This window comes from Heptranchias perlo, chromosome 33, assembly GCF_035084215.1.
Source record: "Heptranchias perlo isolate sHepPer1 chromosome 33, sHepPer1.hap1, whole genome shotgun sequence".
In the NCBI taxonomy this organism is placed as follows: Eukaryota; Metazoa; Chordata; class Chondrichthyes; order Hexanchiformes; family Hexanchidae; genus Heptranchias; species Heptranchias perlo.
The window spans coordinates 5,602,398-5,621,152 of NC_090357.1; the positions used below are offsets into that span (position 1 = coordinate 5,602,398).

The following is an 18,755-nucleotide window of genomic DNA, read 5'->3' on the forward strand; positions in this document are numbered from 1 at the left end:
TTGGATGACCTAATGTTTCATAAAATGAATGCAAGTCACTCAACTGGTGTAAATGTTGTTAATATTTTATACCTTGCCATATGGTTTGTTCCATTTATTACGTATCATTAATTTCTTCGCATTTTCAATGTTTTAAGTAACTTTCCCTCTTCATCCATTTCCAGTTCTGATGTAGCTATCACAGTAATTATAACTACACTGATAGATACATCATAGCTGGAAATATGGAAAATGATTTCTTCACCTTCGCCTCCACAGATCAACTTCACAGAAAATAATCAAGAAGGCTAATGGAATACTGGCCTTTATATCTAGAGGACTAGAGTACAAGGGGGCAGAAGTTATGCTGCAGCTATACAAAACCCTGGTTAGACCGCACCTGGAGCACTGTGAGCAGTTCTGGGCACCGCACCTTCGGAACGGCATATTGGCCTTGGAGGGAGTGCAGCGTAGGTTTACTTGAATGATACCCGGACTTCAAGGGTTAAGTTACGAGGAGAGATTACACAAATTGGGGTTGTATTCTCTAGAGTTTAGAAGGTTAAGGGGCGATCTGATCGAAGTTTATAAAATATTAAGGGGAACAGATAGGGTGGATAGAGAGAAACTATTTCCGCTGGTTGGAGATTTTAGGAGTAGGGGGAACAGTCTAAAAATTAGAGCCAGACCTTTCAGGAGCGAGATTAGAAAACATTTCTACACACAAAGGGTTGTAGAAGTTTGGAACTCTCTTCCGCAAACGGCAATTGATACTAGCTCAATTGCTAAATTTAAATCTGAGATAGATAGCTTTTTGGCAATCAAAGGTATTAAGGGATATGGGCCAAAGGCAGGTATATGGAGCTAGATCACAGATCAGCCATGATCTTATCAAATGGTGGAGCAGGCACGAGGGGCTGAATGGCCGACTCCTGTTCCTATGTTCCTTGTTATGAGAGAGATCTGCTAAGATCTGAATTAAGTGAAGTTTGAAAGATCCTTGTATCGGCTTGACTAGGTTGGTACCAGTCATACCTCAGAATCAGCAGCTTGTGAGCCCAAATCCCACACTAGATGTTTGACCGCATAATCTGGACAGACACTCGAGTGCAGTACTGAAGAAGTGCTGCATTGTCAGTGATGGTGTTCCTTTTGGTTGAGACATTAAGCCAAGGTCCTATCCGTTTCTCCAAATGGTTCAGTTGGGCGTTAAGAACCTGTGTTAACTTTTCCTCCATTTTGTTGTCATGAGCCCAGTAGTGTACATTGGGAAATTGGAACTGGGAGTGCACTTGGACTCCTAGATCTTAAGTCTGCCAACTTGACTCAGTTGGCATTACTTTCTGCTCTGGGTGAGAAAGTTGTGAGTTTGAGCCCCATAGCAGGATTTTGAGCACATACCCTAGGCCAACACTGTAGCGCACTACTGAGGGAGAGCTGCATTGTCCGAGGTGCCATCCTTCAGATGAGACATTAACATTGATCTGAGACAGGACCTTGAGTTATAGGTGAAAATGGTAGTGTTGGTGTAGTAGAAGTGGGTGCAATGAAATCAAAGGGGCTGAAGAGCCTTGTTTATTTGAACCAACCTCGTAATGCTACCTGCTCTGTTCTCTGTCCTTGTTTTTACCAGGACGTGAGCGAGTTTACACACAAACTCCTGGATTGGTTGGAGGATGCATTTCAGATGGCAGCAAATATAAAGTAAGTTCAGCTCACTGCACTTGAAGGGCAACTCCATGTTAAGGGACTCCAGAGGGCAGCTTGTGGATCATTGTTTCCTATAGTAGATATCAGGTTCTGCTTCAGTGAACAATCATACTTGATATTTTTAAAAAACGAAAATGGGAATGATCATATTCATGCTCTTGTTTGTAATCATTTCCTCCAAGTTATTGAAAAAGTTGGTGCAAGTTTCCTCAGGGTGAACATATCTCCACTGATCTCAGTTTAGCTCCATCTCACTAGTAATTCCTTTAAGCCAGTTTCCCCAGTTATGCCTCCAACACTTGCAGGCCAAAACATTTCTTTTTTAAATCAATAGAAGGATAGGAAGAAAAGAATGTTAATTCCTGACTTTCATGCGATCCTATAATTATAGAAACACATTATGCTGGCGTTTTTGGCCATGTGTGTCCCCTAGTCTAATCCTACTTTCTTGGTTGTTCCCATACCTGCTAATATCCCTTTTTTTTAAGCCAACTGTATTATTCCCTTTTAAAAAGAATTTATGGACTCTTTTTCTGACAGACCCATTGAGGAACCCACCGCTGCCTCTTTATGAGCAACAAACCCAACTGCGCCATCCTCCTCACTCGCTGACCTTCCCACCCAGTGTTCCCACTTGGGACTAACCTCGCCAACCTCCTTCCCATCACACTTGCCCCACCCACCACCGCCGTGATGTATTCTACTAGAGGATCAATCGCCGTCCCTCTCTACATATCCCTTCAGAATGTCCAATCACTCCCAAAAGTCGCCTTTGCCACCAACGAACCCTGTTGTGGATGATTTCATTGACATCCAGGTTTTGGCTGAAACTTGACTCATGGAGGGCAACACTTTGCCCCCTTACTGAAGCCTCCCTGCCTTGCTATACTTTCCACCACCTTACCTGCCAATACCCCTGCGGTGGTGGCGTATGCCCTTATCCCCAAGTAACACCGTCGCCTCTCCCCCTATGCTCTGGCATCTTCTCCTCCTTCAACCATCTCTTCTCGTTCCAACCCTCTCACCTCCTTTAACATCCTCGTTGTCTCCCGCCACCGCCAATCCTCACCCTGAGATTCTCCCAATATAACGTCCCTCAGCCTCTGCACTGAGCGACTCCTAATCCTCAGTGATTTCAATCTCCATCTTATCCTCCTCTTGACCTCTCTGCTCTGAATTTACTGCCCTCTTGTCCTCCCTAAACCTCTCCTTCCATATAAACTCTCCTACCCATATTTACGACCTTGTCACCTCATCTGATACTTCTACATCCCTGGAAAAAAAACTTCCCAAGTCGCTTATATCTCCACTTTTAAACTCCTGGCCTTTGGCCTGCCATTCGCCATGAAACATCTGCTGCTGTCAATTTGATCAACTGCTCCCTCACCTCTACCTTGGTGCCCTTGTAATGACTATGTTGCAAAACTCTTACTGTCTCTCAACATAGTCATTCCTACTTTATGGCCCCCATCTTTTCTCTTTCAAGTCCAATCTAGTGTACAACTGGTTTAGCCATCCATAACCCAGATCTTGCTGGATTATTTGAAGCACTTTAAGGCCTCACTCTCCTCTGCCAAAACCACCCACTATTCCAGGATCATCCTGGACACCAGAAATACCTCATGGCTTCTTTGCTCCGCTGCCAGCCATCTCCTGAAACCCCTTTCCCCTCCACCCTCTCCTCAACAAGTGCGAGGAGCTCATGGACGTCTTTAAGGTTGAGACCATCCGTCCAGCTGTTTCTGCTGCTTCTCCTTGCCCACGAAGCCAAACTTCCCTCCCCCAGGTGCCCCCACACCATAGCCCTGAACCCGCATCTCTCCCATCTCTCTTCATGCACTCTACAAGCTTGTTCGTGAGTTCCATCTTCTGCTCCCCTGACCTCATTCCCACTAAATAACTGGCCACCCAACTTCCTTTCCTGCCCTCCCCCCCTCCATGCTAGCTAACATTGTAAATAGTTCCCTCTCCTCGTGTATTGTATCCCCCTCCCTTTCAAAACTGCCGTCATCACCCCCATCTTCAAAAAAAAAAACTCCCCCTCGACCTCTCTGCCCTTGAAAACTACCGGCCCATCCCCAATCTCGTTTACTTTCCAAAGTCCTTTTAACGTGTTGTTGCTTCCTAAATCTACTCCCATCTTTCCCGCGGCTACCTGTTTGAATCTCTACAATCAGGTTTCCGCCTCTGCCACAGCACTGAATTGGCCCTAAACAAAGTCAGAAATGACATTTTCAGCGACTGACAATAGTGCACAGTCCCTCCTCGTCCTCCCTGTAGCCGAAGGTCGACCACAGCATCCTCCTCAAATGCTTCTCTTCTATTGTCCAGCTCAGTGGGACCACCCTCGCTTGGTTCTAGTTTTATCTGTCCGATCGTAGCCACAGCAGCAACATCAATGTCTTCTCTTTTTGCCTTCACTCTGTTACGATTGGCGTCCCCCAAGAATCTTCTTCCGCATCTACATGCTGCCCTTTGGTGACATCACCCGCAGACGTGACGATGATGCTTGGTTCTACCCTTCTCGATCCCCTCCACTGCCTCTACGCTGTCAGACCAGTTGTGGATGAACTGCCACTGCCTCCAGCTAAACGTATGAAGATCGAAGCCATTGTCTTCAGCCCCTGCCACAAACTCTGCACCCACGTCACCGATTCCATCCCCCTCCTCAGTCACTGTTTCAGGCTGAACCAGACTCCTCAGAGTTCTATTTGCCTGAGCTAAGTTTTGGACCCTGTAATACTTCCCATCTCGAAGACCGCCTACTTCCAGCTCCATAACGTCACCTGCCTCCGACCCTACTCCATCTTAGTTCCGACTCGTTTGCAGTTTGCCGTTTGCTGTTGTCTTTGGAATGGGCCATGAGCTCCTCAGTTTGCACCAAGACCTGTCTGTTCAATTCTTCTACTCTTAGTTATAGAAAAACAACAAACCTTGAAAATAAAATGAGAAATTGTTTGGAAATACACAGCAAGTCATTCAGTATCTGAAAGAGAAAAGATATCTTGGGTAGAGACCATTTGCCAGAATATAAAAATAATTATGATGCTTTACACTGAGAAACCACGTTTGTATTGTTTGCAGTTATGTCATTTATTCTGTATTTTATCACAGTTCAAATCACACCTCGGCAGTTTGAGAATTTCAATTCAGTTTTTAAAAAGTTGGTGTCAGTAAAAGTGACCATGAAGCTGACGGGTTGTCTTTAAAAACCCAATTGGTTCACTAATGTTCTTTTTAGGGAAGGAAAACTGCTGTTCTTACCCGGTCTGGCCTATACGTGACTCCAGTCCCACACCAATGTTGACCCTTAACCGTCCCCTGGTGGCTTTGTGGAGAGACAACAAATGCCGGCCGTACCATGACACCCACATCTCGAGAACGAACTTTAAAAAAAAATTAAATGTTAAAATGAGACTGATGGATGTAATAAAAAATTTTCATTATCTTTTGTATGCTACAGAAATTCCCACAAAAAATCTCAAAACCCAATGGTGGAACTATTCTACGGAACATTCTTGGCTGAAGGCATTCACGATGGTACAAAATTCATACTGTGATTTGTCAACGCTGTTTCATTAACTCTTCTCTAAAATGATTTTTGCTTATCTTTATTGTATTTATCGTATCTTTATAAAATGCGTGCAACTAGGGGGCTGGAATTGGCAACTTGAACTTTGACTGTTGGGAGGCTGAGTATGAATCGATCCCTGATGGACTGATGTGTTATAAGATCCCCCCTCTCTGTTGGTTGTAAACATCTTAAGCTCGACTCAGCTCCGAGAGGCCAAAAGCCCACAGCGTAGAAGTGCACATCGTGTGGCAAGAATTCCCACTAATTTGACACTTTTTTTTGCTCAGAGAGGCTACAAGGATGGCTGGCATTGCCGATGGCAGTGCCACATTTCTACGGAAGGAGGTGCTCTGCTGAGGCTGGGGCGGGGGGGCGGTAGTTCAGGCACATTGTCACGGTAGAACAGAGGGAGTTTAGTCTGCACCAAACCCCTTCTGTGTCTGATACAGCGGCAATCAGCACTGATGTGCAAAAAGTGAGAAAATATTCATTTTAATGGGACTAACATCCGTCACATTGAGTGCAACATTCACCAGATAATGTGAATGGCCTTTATACATCGAGAGAAAGTGAATAATGCGATTACTTTTCAAAACACGATTCCCATAGTACTTCTCTCCATTGTATCTTTCCATCTTTGTCACACTTCTGTTGTAAATAGGTGTACTACGTGAAGCAAATTGAGAATCTTGTTATTTTTTTTTCCTGTCGCTTTTACAGGAAAAATGTTCTCTAACATTGAAACGTTCGGACAATATCCTCTGCAGGTTAATGGTTTCAACGATCTCCACGAGTGTCTGGGAGGAGCTATGGTGGTTGGGGAGATAGAGACTCTCCATTCAGATCAGTCGGTCAGATCTGGCCAAGAGGTGAGGTGTGTTGTGAGCTGAGGATGAGATAAGGTCAGCGGGCCCCAAGTCTGCTCATCCCACTTTTTTATTGGACTTGTCCCTGTATCCCCGTCCCCTGCTCCTGAGCAGAAGAAAGAGACCCCTAGCCAATTCAGGAAGCCTCTGTCTAAGATTCCCCTCTGACCCCTCAAAGGCAAGACCCAGAAGACATTGGCGCTTTTGGTTATTATCCCAAAATCTTATCTTCCTCCATGGAACTGAGGCCCGATATCGGGGCAGCTCGGGCATCACCTTTCAGTGATTATACTCTGCGCCCCCTCACTCCTGTGCACCCACAAATGAGCACACCTGCATTTTTAGGCCAGTAACTGGTCATTCCTCCCATTGCTGTTTGTGGGAACTTGCTGTGTACAAATTTTCTGCCAGAATTGCCTGCATTACAGTGACAGCACAGTATAATTTAAGAGACGTGATAAAGACCGCTATCAATGTGCAAGTTCTTTTCTTCCTTGCCTTCCAGATTAAAGTGTGAATCAATAAATACTCACTGTTGCAAGAGTGTTTGTAGAAGCAGTAAATGATGAACTTGAAACTCACTCATGTATTTAGTTCTGCCCATTTCTTTTCCAGAACTGGTTTACAAAACTACCTCCCGTATTGACTTTTGAACTCTCTAGATTTGAGTTCAATCAATCTTTGGGTAGGCCAGAAAAAATTCACAAAAAACTGGAATTTCCTCACATCATTTATATGGACAGGTGAGTGGAGCTGGTGGTCAAAGGAGAATAAATGCTTATGGCGAGTAAATGAACTTCTGAACATAATTTGGATACCTTACAAATCTCTCGAGAGGACCTCCCATGCAGGGTTTATCTCGTGACGTTGCAGGTAGACTCCCAACCAAAGGAAGAAAGACTTGCATTTATATAGCGCCTTTCATGACCTCAGGATGTCCCAAAGCGCTTTACAGCCACTGAAGTATTTTTTTTCTAGGACGTGTAGCCACTGTTGTAATGTAGGACAGGCAGGGCAGTGGCACAGTGTAGTTAGGAGGTTTAATTAGCAACCTTTGGAGTCAGGCTAGCACGGCTGATCTGGGATCCTCCTGGATAGATTGGGAGACGTGAATAGCTTAACTTTGGAATGGTTCAGTGTAGTGGGCGCCACCTCACTCCAATAAATAAATAGTGTCACCCACACCCCAGGAACAAATTTTTAAAAAAAGACAATAAAATCTTGATTATTATAAATGTAAGGAATCTTACAACACCAGGTTATAGTCCAACAGTTATTTTAAAACAACCTTCTCACCTTGTCCTACCACCTTCAAAGACTTGTGCACGTGAACCCCCAGGTGTCTCTGACCAGATTTTCAGTGCCAAATGGCTTTCTCCTCAAGGTACAAGACAGTCCCTGTCGTTATGCAACTTATGTTCTTCTGATGCCTGTACTCTTCATTTGTCACACACTTTCCCTGGCAAACTATCAACAGAGCTCCATAGAAAGCCATTAGGAGTTTAAGAACATCGTGCGATGACCTGGTGTTGTAAGATTCCTTACATTTGTCCACCACAGTCCATCACCGGCATCTCCACATCTTGATTATTATATGCAAGCATCTACTGATTTCTCTTGTTATGCTGTTTAAGGTGCAACTAAGATGTTTGAAAAACTTAGCTCTGAATCAGTTTGGAAATGAGAGTGACTGTTAATATTACTGTAAATTGTATAAGGATAGGGGAATGAGCAGAAAATTAAGATTTGAAGTTTGTGTAGTTCTGTGGCCGGAAGATATATTGACATGTTGCTGTGGTGGCCTGTGTCATTATATATTGGGACGTTGGCGTCCAGTTCCACATGTAGTGACTTCTTAACATCAGATGTGGTATTGCACTAAGCAGAGGCTGGGTGATTCTTTACAGAGGCAGAGAGAAGAAAAATTGGGCAGCCAGTCATCGCACGATGTTCTTAAACTCCTAATGGCTTTCAATGGAGCTCTGTTGACACAGGCTTCCAGTATGTTTGCCGGGGAAAGTGCGTGACAAATGAAGAGTACAGGAATCAGAAGAGCATAAGTTGCATAACGACAGGGACCGTCTTGTACCTTGTGAGGAGCAAGCCATTTGGCACTGAAAATCTGGTCAGAGAGACCTGGGGGTTCATGTGCGCAAGTCTTTGAAGGTGGTAGGACAAGGTGAGAAGGCTATTTTAAAATAAAAGCAGACGGGACCCTTGGCTTCATAAATAGAAGCATAGAGTACAAAAGCAAGGACGTTATCATAAACCTTTATAAATCACTGGTTAGACCTCAGCAGGAGTATTGTATCCAATTCCGGGCACCACATTTCAGGAACAATGTCAAGGCCTTGGAGAGGGGGAGGAGGAAATTTACTAGAATGGTACCAGGGATGAGGGACTTCAATTATGTGGAGAGACTGGAGAAGCTGGGGTTGTTCTCCTTAGAGCAGAGACAGTTAAGAGGAGATTTGATAAAGGTGTTCAAAATCATGAAGGGATTTGATAGAGTAAATGAGGAGAAACTGTTTCCAATGGCAGGAGGAACAGTAACTAAAGGACACAGATTTAAGATCATCGGCAAAAAATCCAGGGAAAAATTAGGAGAATTTTTTTTACGCAGCAAGTTGTTATGATCTGGAATGCACTGCCTGAAAAGGTGGTGGAAGCAGATTCAGTCGTAACTTTGAAAAGGGAATTGGATAAATACTTGGAAAGGAGAAATTTGCAGGGCTATGGGGAAAGAGCAGGGGGGTGGGACTAATTGGATAGCTCTTTCAAAGAGCCGGCACAGGCCCGATGGGCCGAATGGCCGCCTTCTGTGCTCTATGATAACCACGCAGTGAGAACCGCTTGCTTATCTATGTACAGGTATCTACACAAGAACAAGGAGCTTACCCGCAGCAGGAGAGAAGAGGTGAAGAAGCTGAAGGAACAATCAACTGTCCTGCAGCAGCGACTGGAGAGGTAATGGCTTCTGTCTACCAGTCAATCAGACACAGAGCGACTTAGTTGCTTTCACCACTTGGACCCGAGTTTGAACCAGTTCGGACTAATGAGATGAGAAAGTTCCCTGACTTTTACAGCAGTAAGGGTCCAAAATGCATTTGTCCACTGGGTACGAGTTACCAATTGGCATAGACGGGTTTAATTTCCACTGATGACTGGTTCATTCATTTGCATTAAACTCCTGTCCGCTGTTCTTTTAACTCAGTTGTTAGGCGGGCAACTGCACTGCAATAACATGAGCAGCAATTTGATGGGAACGTGTTAATGCTCCCTCTCCAAATCCTTTACATCATTTCCTAAAGTTACCATTATTCAAAAGCTGTAAGATCTACAGAGAGGCTCAGCATTTTGCATTTTAAAGAAAAATTGTTTTGCTCTGTGTTTCTTGTCAGTAACCTCCTCCAGCCCTACAACCCTCCCGAGATCTCTGCGCTCCTCTAATTCTGGTCTCTTGTGCATCCCTGATTTTCATCGCTCCACCATTGACGGCCGTGTCTTCAGCTGCCTAGGCCCTAAGCTCTGGAATTTCCTCTCTCAAACCTCTCCGCCTCGCCACCCCTCGCTCCTCCTTAAAACCTACCTCTTTGACCAAGCTTTTGGTCACCTGTCCTAAAATCTCCTTATGTGGCTCGGTGTCAATTTTTGTCTGATAACGCTCTTGTGCAGCGCCTTAAGACGTTTTACTAGTTAAAGGCGCTATATAAATGCAGGCAGTTGTTGTTAGCCAGAAAGGTGATCAAGACGTTCCTGTTTCTCCAATCTTTCTTTTTTCCCTTGCGGTTTTTAGGTATATGAATTATGGATCTGGTCCTGATCGTTTCCCCCTGGCCGACATGCTACAGTACGTCTGGGAGTTCGCCAGCACCAAACCATCGCGCGTGCCCCCTACTCAGGATATTATGGTTACTCCACCACCACAGCCGACCAGGTCTCAGCCTAATGCTAACGTGGCATCACCGATGCAAACCAGGTAATCCGCTTGGGACGAGGACAGCAGCATGTGTTTACACAGCGCCTTTAACATGAAGAAACAAATGGGCGTGAGGAAAACTCAGCACTCAGAGTGAGATACAGTGCTATGATCTTCAGTGCTGTGTTTACCATGAAGATTTAGCAAGGATATAAGTTTACAGGGCACAGACACGGAGGGGAGAAAGCATTCGGATAGAGGCTGAAATTAGACTCGTTTTTAATTCATTCTCGGGATGTGGGCGTCCGTGGCAAGGACGGCGTTTATTGCCCATCCCTAGTTGCCGCTTGGGAAGGTGGTGGTGGGCCGCCGCCTTGAGCCCGCTGCAGTCCATGTGGTGAAGATGCTCCCGCAGTGCTGTTAGGGAGGGAATTCCAGGATTTTGACCCAGCGACGATGAAGGAACGGCCAGTATATGTCCAAGTCAGGCTGGCATTTGATGTGGAGGGGAACTTGGAGAAGGTGTTGTTCCCATGCACCTGCTGCCCTCGTCCTTCTAGGCGATGGAGGTCGTGGGTTTGAGAGGTGCTGTTGAAGCCTTGGCGAGTTGCTGCAGTGCATCCTGTGGATGGTGCACACTGCAGCCACAGTGCGCCAGTGGTGGAGGGAGTGAATGTTTGAGGTGCTTGTGCTGCCGATCAAGTGGGCTGCTTTCTCCTGGATGGTGTCGAGCTTCTTGAGTGTTATTGCAGCTGCACCCATCCAGGACTGGATTAAGTAGCGTCGAGCCCTTAACAAATCCGTGCTCACCACTAACTCTAGTTAATTTTCTCATTTAAGTCCCTCAGAGTCAACCGTTGCCGAGCCCCCTGAAACTGGAAGCCCCCCGAACACGCCCCAACTGCAGCGCTCGATTGTGCATAAGCCCTTCACCCAGACCAGGCCTCCCATGGAGATGCCAGCCCACCCAGCGCCCAGACATGTCACGGGAGAAGAGCTCGACTTCCTCGAGAGCTGCCTTCAGCGTTGGAGGGGAGAGGTTGAACTTGATATCGCAGGTAAGCAGACCGAGAACCAAAAGGCGAACCAGAGAGGCAGAAATCTCCATGTGACTGCGCCTGGAAAGAATAGTGAGATAGTTGCACGGCAAAGGATATCGAAGGTTGAGTTTAATGGTCGCACCTCTACCTCCCCACACAACCTCTTAATTTGTCTGTACTTTCTTTTTTAAGATCTAAAGGACAGCATCACACAGATCGCACAGTCAGTTGAACAGATGTACACGGATAGCTTAATGTGTCAGGTAATGACCAATATCATGATTTGCTTCCTGTATGTATCAGTCAGGATCTCGGGTGAAAAAATTGGCCACGGACAGAAATGTGGGGTCAGCCCCTCTTTTGGCTCATTGCGTACAGCAACTATGTGATGCGATACTGACCCATTCAGACTTGGATAGTCCGAGATTCAATCGCTGATCTCTGCTGGAGCAGTGACAGCTTTGCAGTCCTGCCACGTCCAGTCGTGAATGGTGGTGGACGATTAAGCAACTAACGGGAGGAGGAGACTCCACGAGCAACCCCATCCTCAATGCTGGCAGAACCCAGCACGTGAGTGCAAAAGACAAGGCTGAAGCGTTCGCAGCCATCTTCAGCCAGAAGTGCCGAGAGCACGATGCTTCTCGGCCTCCTCCTGAGGTCCTCACCATCACAGTTGCCAGTCATCATCCAATTCGATTCACTCTATGTGATATCAAGAAACGGCTTAGCGCACTGGACACAGCAAAGGCTACGGATCGCGTCAACATCCCGGCTGTAGCGCTGAAGACCCCTGCCCTATAACTAGCTGCGCCTCTAGGTTAGGAAAAGGTTTTGGGGTCAGCTGTACTGCACTGTGTAACTAATGAGGTGCACTGTATTTGTGCCTGTTCTCTGCAGTGTTAATCATTTCTCTGCAGCTGGGCTTTTTGCTTTGAATGAAGTGACGGATTCTTGTCTGTCGACTAGGTTCCTTATCGGCTTCATGCAGTGCTTGTGCACGAAGGTCAGGCATCAGCTGGCCATTACTGGGCCTACATCTACGACCACAGCCAGAACATCTGGCTCAAGTACAACGATGTTTCGGTAGTAGAGTCGTCGTGGGAAGAGCTGCAGCGAGATTCATACGGGGGTTCCCGGAATGCCAGCGCATATTGCCTGATATACATCAACGATAATTTACCACAACTCATTGCAGGTAAAAGATGAGCCTTTCCACCATCCTATGTTTCTGACATTTGCTAACAATGCAGTTGCTTTTGAGCTTTTCCAGATGCACAATTGTTGCCGCCGTGGTTGTAGCTCGCTGATCTGCATTGGCTCTCTATAACCTCCTCCAGCCCTGCAACCCTCCGAGGTCCCTGCGCTCCTCCAGTTCTCTTGTGCGTCCCCAATTTTCATCGCTCCACCAATGGCAGCCATGCCTTCAGTTGCCTAGGCTTTGGAATTGCCTCCTTTAAACCTCTCCGCCTCTCTACCTCTCTCTCTCCTCCTTTATGACGCTGCTTAAAACCTACCTCTTCAACCAAACTTTTGGTCACCTGTCCTAATATCTCCTTAAATGGCTTGGTGTTAAATTTTGTTTCATAACGCTCCTGTGAAGCATCTTGGGACATTTTACAAAGTTAAAGGCGATGTATAAATGCAAGTTGTGCTTGTTGAATTTTCTTTGCTTTAAAATTAGCAAAGTAGCTGCAGAAACTATCATTCACAACAGATTTGACAGAACATTCTTGTGCGGGGTAGCCTTCAGGGTGCGGGTTCATCAGGATTTTCTGTTTGACCAAGAATGAACACTATCCAGTTGACGTGTTCTTTATCTTTTCTCTGCTCGGCATACTAAAACCGATTTGTCTTTTCCAAATTACAGAGGATACAGATGTGGAAACTGGCCAGATTTTGAAAGCTATCCACGCCCTGCCGCCTGAACTCAGGCAGTATGTTCGTGAAGACAACCGACACTTTATGCAGGAACTAGAAGAGTGGAATGAGGAGCTGGTCCGAAAGATCCCGCAAAAGGAGCTCGTCCCCACAGCAGAGGTGCAGGAGCCCTTGGTCACTGTTACAGAAGGTACTTGTTGTTGAGAAAGCAAGGTGAAAGGCTACGGCCCACTGTGCAGGACACAACCAAGGATGAAAAGGGTAGGAGAGCAGACAAGATAAAGGAATAGTGATTAGGTGTTGCCAAGCTTGCCAAGTTTTAAAAGCCAACAGGAAGACTAGGAGGTAAGGAGCTCCATGGTTTTGAGGTACAGGGGGAAAAAATGAGTAGGAGACTGCGATGTGTCTTCATTCCGGAAGCACGTGTGGAATGGCGTATTGGAGCTTACAACTGTAACTTGCATTTAGATAGTGCTTCTCACACTCAGGAAGATGCCTGAGCAATAAGGAAGAAAAGGATAGGGTGGATCCCAATCAAGCGGGAAATAGAGAGGCTGAAGAACGGGAAGTTTCAAGGAGGTTTTTGAAAGCAGAGAGAGGACGTGGCAAAGCAGAAGGAACGGGGTAGAGAATTCCAGAAGAAGGGATGCAGTGGCTGAACGAGCGACCGCTGATGGAGTGGCGAGGAATAGTCCATTGTTAGAGGAGCGGAGTGCGCATCGGGAACTTAGAGCAGGAGGAGATCACTAAGGTGGGGTGGGCAAGGTCACGGAGGGATATTTGAAATGGGCCTGGAGAGCCAGTGAAGCTTGGAGAGGGTGGGACTCAGTGTTACTGAGGATGTAAGGGGCAACATTTCGGATGAGTTCAATCTTGCGGAGGTTGAGGCAACAAGGTCAGCTGGAAGGGCATTGGAGAAGATAAACTTAGAGGTGACGCCAGCGCAGACTAGGGTTTCAGCGGCAGGAGGAGAGAGACGAGGCGGGCGATGTCGCAGAGATGGACGCAACAGAGAGGAAGCTGAGCTCGAGCGTGAGCAGGATGCCAGTGTTAATGCACTTCCTGACTCGGCTTGAGGCGGCAGCCAGGGTGGGTGATGGATCTCAGTCGAGAGGTGCTGACCTGAACTGAAGAAAATGACCTCAAAGAAGAAGTGGAATGACCATAAAGTGGAGGGACACGGGAATGGTCGCAATAGCCAGAGCGAGGTTGGAAACTGGGAGACTGCTCGTTCAACAGATTCCAGCCTTTTCCTTTACATCCTGCTTGGGCAGTCAAAAGGTTTCTGAAGACTCCCTCCAGATATGGGCGCTGTACTCGGGTGCTACAGATTATCTTAACAGTTACCATGCCAGGAGACAATAGTGCTCGTGTAGTATTTCCTGTAAATTATCTGCAGTTTGTAAGCATGTGTTGTCCTTACCTTGCGGCGGGCTGTCGAGGTTTCCTGCTGGATATTATGGGGAACAATGAGCAAGAACAAAATGGTCTTTTTTAGTTATTTAACAAACATAAAATGTTTCCTTTGGTCGTGTGTGACTTTTCAAACATAAAGGAAAACTTTGAATGTTGGAAATTTGAAATACAAACAGGAAATGCTGAAAATACACAGCAGGTCAGTCAGCATCCAAGGGAGAAAAGAACAAGTGAGTACTTTAGGTCGAGGCCCCTCAATTAATTCTTTCTCTTTCAGATGCTGATTAACTTGCTGCACAAATCCAGCACTTCCTATTTTTTTTAATGTATGTCCGTAATTTTAAAACTATGAATTAAAAGTTTCAACCAAAGTGACTAAAATTCTTCAGCGCTCTTTTGACAGATCAGCGATAGCTGCGTTGATGTGTGTGTAAAGTCCGATGATTCTCTCAACATTTTTTTTTGTCCTACAGAGCAGACTCTGGCCTGCCAGCAGAGTTCGTGCTCTGCTTCTGCTGAACATGCTGTCATGGTGAAGGAGCAGACCGCCCAGGCTATTGAGAAAGCTGCAATCTCCTACAAGAATGTCGGTGCTGAGGCTGCTTTGAGGGAGGTGAGAGATCCCTGAGCTGTACACAGCGGGTTTCCTTGGCACTTGCCCTCTCTGGCGAGGTTTTTTTTATAATACGAGGAAAAGATTTCAAGCAGATTAGGCGTGAACATGTCTGGTGTGATAAATAATCTGAAATTGGACTCTGAATTCGGATCAATGTTTCAGATTTCAAAAGTGCTTAATTATTAAATATTATTCAAAGATTTTTCTTTACCAGTTTTAGGGAACGCGTTCCTTGTTTGTCCATTTTTTTTGCAAGGTCACGTCTGACCTTGATAGAGACTCCCAAATACAAAGTGTATAATTTTTTCCCCCATTTTCTCCCACCCCCCGGAAAATCCCATCTCTTGCTAGGATTCAGCTCTGCAGAATTGGTGGGCACCTCACCCATGTGACCATTCCTCGTGTGCCGCCCTAGAGTGTGCTATCCAACTCCGGGGGCATCACAGTCAGTCCCAATCTTGTCCTCGCTTGATATCCACACGTGCAGACTTTCCAGCAGGATAGTGAGAGCGGAAGTGGGAACCTGGGCTGATTTCTGTCCTGCCTAACTCACGGGCATGGAGGTCAACAGCTGCTCTGGCTGAAAATAAATCTGCTTCGTGGTTCCGTTGTCATAGCGATGATGTGGTTACGCTGCGTGTTTTCTACGTTGCACAGCAAGTAATTTTTATCAAACACTTTTTTCAGACTTCTGAAGTACAGGAGTAGGCCATTCAGCCCATGGAGCCTGTTCTGCCATTCATTTAGATCATGGCTGATCTGTACTTAAACCCCATTTACTCGCTGAAGCTCCATATCCCTTGATACCCTTACCCAACAAAAGTCTATTTGTCTTGAGAGCTTCAGTTGACCCAACATCCAAAGCCTTTTGGGGCAGAGAATTCCAGATTTTCACTACCCTTTGTGTGAAAAATTGCTTCCTGATTTCCTCCTAAATGACCTTGCACCAACTTTAAGATCACACCCCCTCACTCTTGATTCCCCCATCAGAGGAAATAGTTTGTCCGTATCTACCCTATCGAATCCTCTAACATTTTCAACACCTCGATCAGATCACCCCTCAATCCTCTAAACTCAAGGGAATACAAGCCAAGTTTTTGCAACCTGCCCTCATAATTTAACCCTCTAACCCCAGGTATCATTCTGGTGAACCTGCGCTGCACCCCCTCCAAGGCCAGTATGTCCTTCCTGAGGTGCGGTGCCCAGAACTGAACGCAGTATCTCCAGATGGGGTTTGACCAAGGCTCTGTACAACTGAAGCATTACTTCCTCACTTTTGTATTCCAGCCCTGTTGAGATAAAGGCCAATGTTCCATTAACCTTTTTGATTACTTTTTGTACTTGCTTTAAATGACCTGAGTGCTTAGACTCACAAATCTCTTTGTTTGGAGGGGGATATAAAGTTTTTTTGGCGACTACCTCACGTTTTGATAATAGGGTGATTTGTCCTTTTAAAAATTTATTTTGTGAGGAGAATGTCCACCACATCACACAATAATGGACTGATCCAGATTTTAAACCAAGGTGCTGTCTGTCTGTTTCTATGGCATTATTGGAAGAAGATCAGGGATTTCTCCCAGTATCCTGCCTCTCATTCCTCCCGGATCCAAAAATATATTAATTTGTCATTTTTCTCGTTGCTGTTTGTGGGATCTTGCTGTGTGCAAAATGGCTGCCACATTTGCTTATATAACGGCAGTGACTGCTGCGCTACAAAGTAATTCAGTCAACTTGTGCGCTACAAAGAGAGGGCTGCATTGTCAGAGTTGGTGTCCTTCAGATGAAATGTTGTGATGGTTCAAGAAGACATTAAAGTTCACTTGGCACTGTCCAAAGTAGAGCAGATTGTTCTCCTGGTTTCCTGATGAACATTCCTGTCTCTGAAACACGCTGCTGAAAACTGATCAACTGGTCATTCATCTCCTTAAGAATCTGTGCAAACGGGCCGCAAGGTTTGCCTGCCAGATTAACTTGTCCATTTATCTCATTGCTGTTTGTGGGATCGTGCTGAGTGCAAAATGGCTGCCATATTTGCCTATATAACAACGGCCTCAAGGTGTTTCTGAGATGCGACGAGGAGTTACGTAAATGCAAGTTAAGTCTTAGTGCAGTATGATGGTGCAAAGTTTTGATGGGTATAAATGGGGAGGAGGGGGGGGCTCCAAAACACTGGGGAACAGAAGTTGTAGATGGGGCGACATAGTGGAATGGGATTTCACTATCTACATACCATCATTTGAAGTGTGTTTAAATTATGTGTTTACGGCCGTTTAAACAGAGATTAGTGTGTGAAAGGTGTAACTGAGGCAAGATCTGACTACACTGAGGAGCGATGCTGATGATGAGAGAAACCTCGTTGACCGACACTGCATGGGAAGAATGTTCATTGTGGATGCTAAGAAGCACCTTTTGGAAAATTATAGAATCACAGAATGTTACAGCACAGAAGGAGGCCATCCGGCCCATTGTGCCTGTGCTGGCTCTTTGAAAGAGCTATCCAATTAGTCCTACTGCCCTGCTCTTTCCCCACAGCCCTGCAATTTCCTCCCCTCCAAGTATTTATCCAAAATCCCTTTTGAAAGTTACTACTGAACCTGCTTCCACCGCCCTTTCAGGCAGCGCATTCCACATCTTTTAAGTTGTAAATTCCACCCCATCTGCCACAAAAAAAAGGTTCCTTCCTTTCTTCAAGCTTTAATATGGCACCGTAACTCTTCAGTAACCTGTCCAGGTGCATGTGTGAGCCCTAGACAGTGAGCTTTACCATGGGAGCAACATATTAGAGTCTAATCTGGTCCTCACCCGACATCCACAGTCATACGCTTTCTGCTGCTCGTGGGGTTTGTTTGTATTTTACAACAAATATTAACAGACGCACTCTGTCGTGCCTTCCCTGGTTATCACTCTTACCTGTTTCTGTCATCTTTTCTTTCCTTCCTTCTTTCCTTCCTTCCTTCCTTCCTTCCTTCCCTCCCTCCTGTCCGCTTTCCTTTCTGCTCATTCCCCCCCTCCCCCTCCATGTTGCCTGAGCTAGTCGGATACGGAGCAGGAAACCAGAGAAACTGGAGAGAAGCCAGAGCCAGAGCCAGCCAGGGAGCAAGAGCAGCAGCCTGCAAGCACTGGTACCCAAATCTCCGAGGTGGAGATACCCAATGTCGGGAAAGTTACGGTTCGACATGATGCTGACGGCTACAACGAGGAGGTACAGGTCGACCTGAAGACTTTTTATAGCAGCTGAGCGGCGTTAACTGTTCCTTGCTTGAGGAAATCAGTACAGTGTAGCTGTGGTTCCTGGATTATCTATAGAAGGGGCTTGAATTTTTGTTTTTTCAAAAGGCAAGAAGATCCTTTGAGGGCTTAATGCTACAATTTTAGTACCAGTTTTGCCTTTGCACCAATGCTAATCCTGTGTAGTGTAGATTGGAGTGAGATTCCCTCCTTCAGAGTGTCTCGCTGCTCATCACTCCAGTATCCGGTCGGGACCCTCACTCCAGATCTAAGCTGCGTTTACACTGTAACTGCAGTGCCGGTGTGAAGTGAAACTGCTCTGAACTGTTGCTGCAGTTGGGTGATTGTAAATGCGGAGCCCTGCAGCTTCTAACAGTGCAAAAAGTATGTTTATTACAGAGAAATATTTTTAAAAATTGGGAAACTCCTTTTTAAGGTTACTGCAAATGGTGAAAAGTTGCTGTTGTAAGATTCCATCTAGTTTATTTTTAATATTCTGTTTAACGCCGGTGCAAGGTACAATATGTTA

The 18,755-nt window shown here is 45.7% G+C and overlaps 1 protein-coding gene across 3 annotated transcripts in view; it reads left to right on the forward strand.

Moving 5' to 3' along the window:
• The window catches only part of usp28 (ubiquitin specific peptidase 28), a 65,002-nt gene that overhangs the window by 34,245 nt on the left and 12,002 nt on the right, over positions 1 to 18,755 (forward strand). For 2 of the 3 annotated variants that reach the window (XM_067970899.1, XM_067970898.1), the window contains exons 8-18: positions 1,613 to 1,683; positions 5,153 to 5,229; positions 5,984 to 6,132; positions 6,745 to 6,872; positions 9,001 to 9,096; positions 9,926 to 10,108; positions 10,889 to 11,106; positions 11,281 to 11,351; positions 12,055 to 12,283; positions 12,956 to 13,156; positions 14,856 to 14,995. In XM_067970899.1, the coding sequence (XP_067827000.1) occupies positions 1,613 to 1,683; positions 5,153 to 5,229; positions 5,984 to 6,132; positions 6,745 to 6,872; positions 9,001 to 9,096; positions 9,926 to 10,108; positions 10,889 to 11,106; positions 11,281 to 11,351; positions 12,055 to 12,283; positions 12,956 to 13,156; positions 14,856 to 14,995 (1,563 nt within the window). Of the gene's footprint in view, positions 1 to 1,612; positions 1,684 to 5,152; positions 5,230 to 5,983; positions 6,133 to 6,744; positions 6,873 to 9,000; positions 9,097 to 9,925; positions 10,109 to 10,888; positions 11,107 to 11,280; positions 11,352 to 12,054; positions 12,284 to 12,955; positions 13,157 to 14,855; positions 14,996 to 18,032; positions 18,201 to 18,755 lie in introns of all 3 variants that reach the window. The other variant, XM_067970897.1, reaches the window with a different exon arrangement.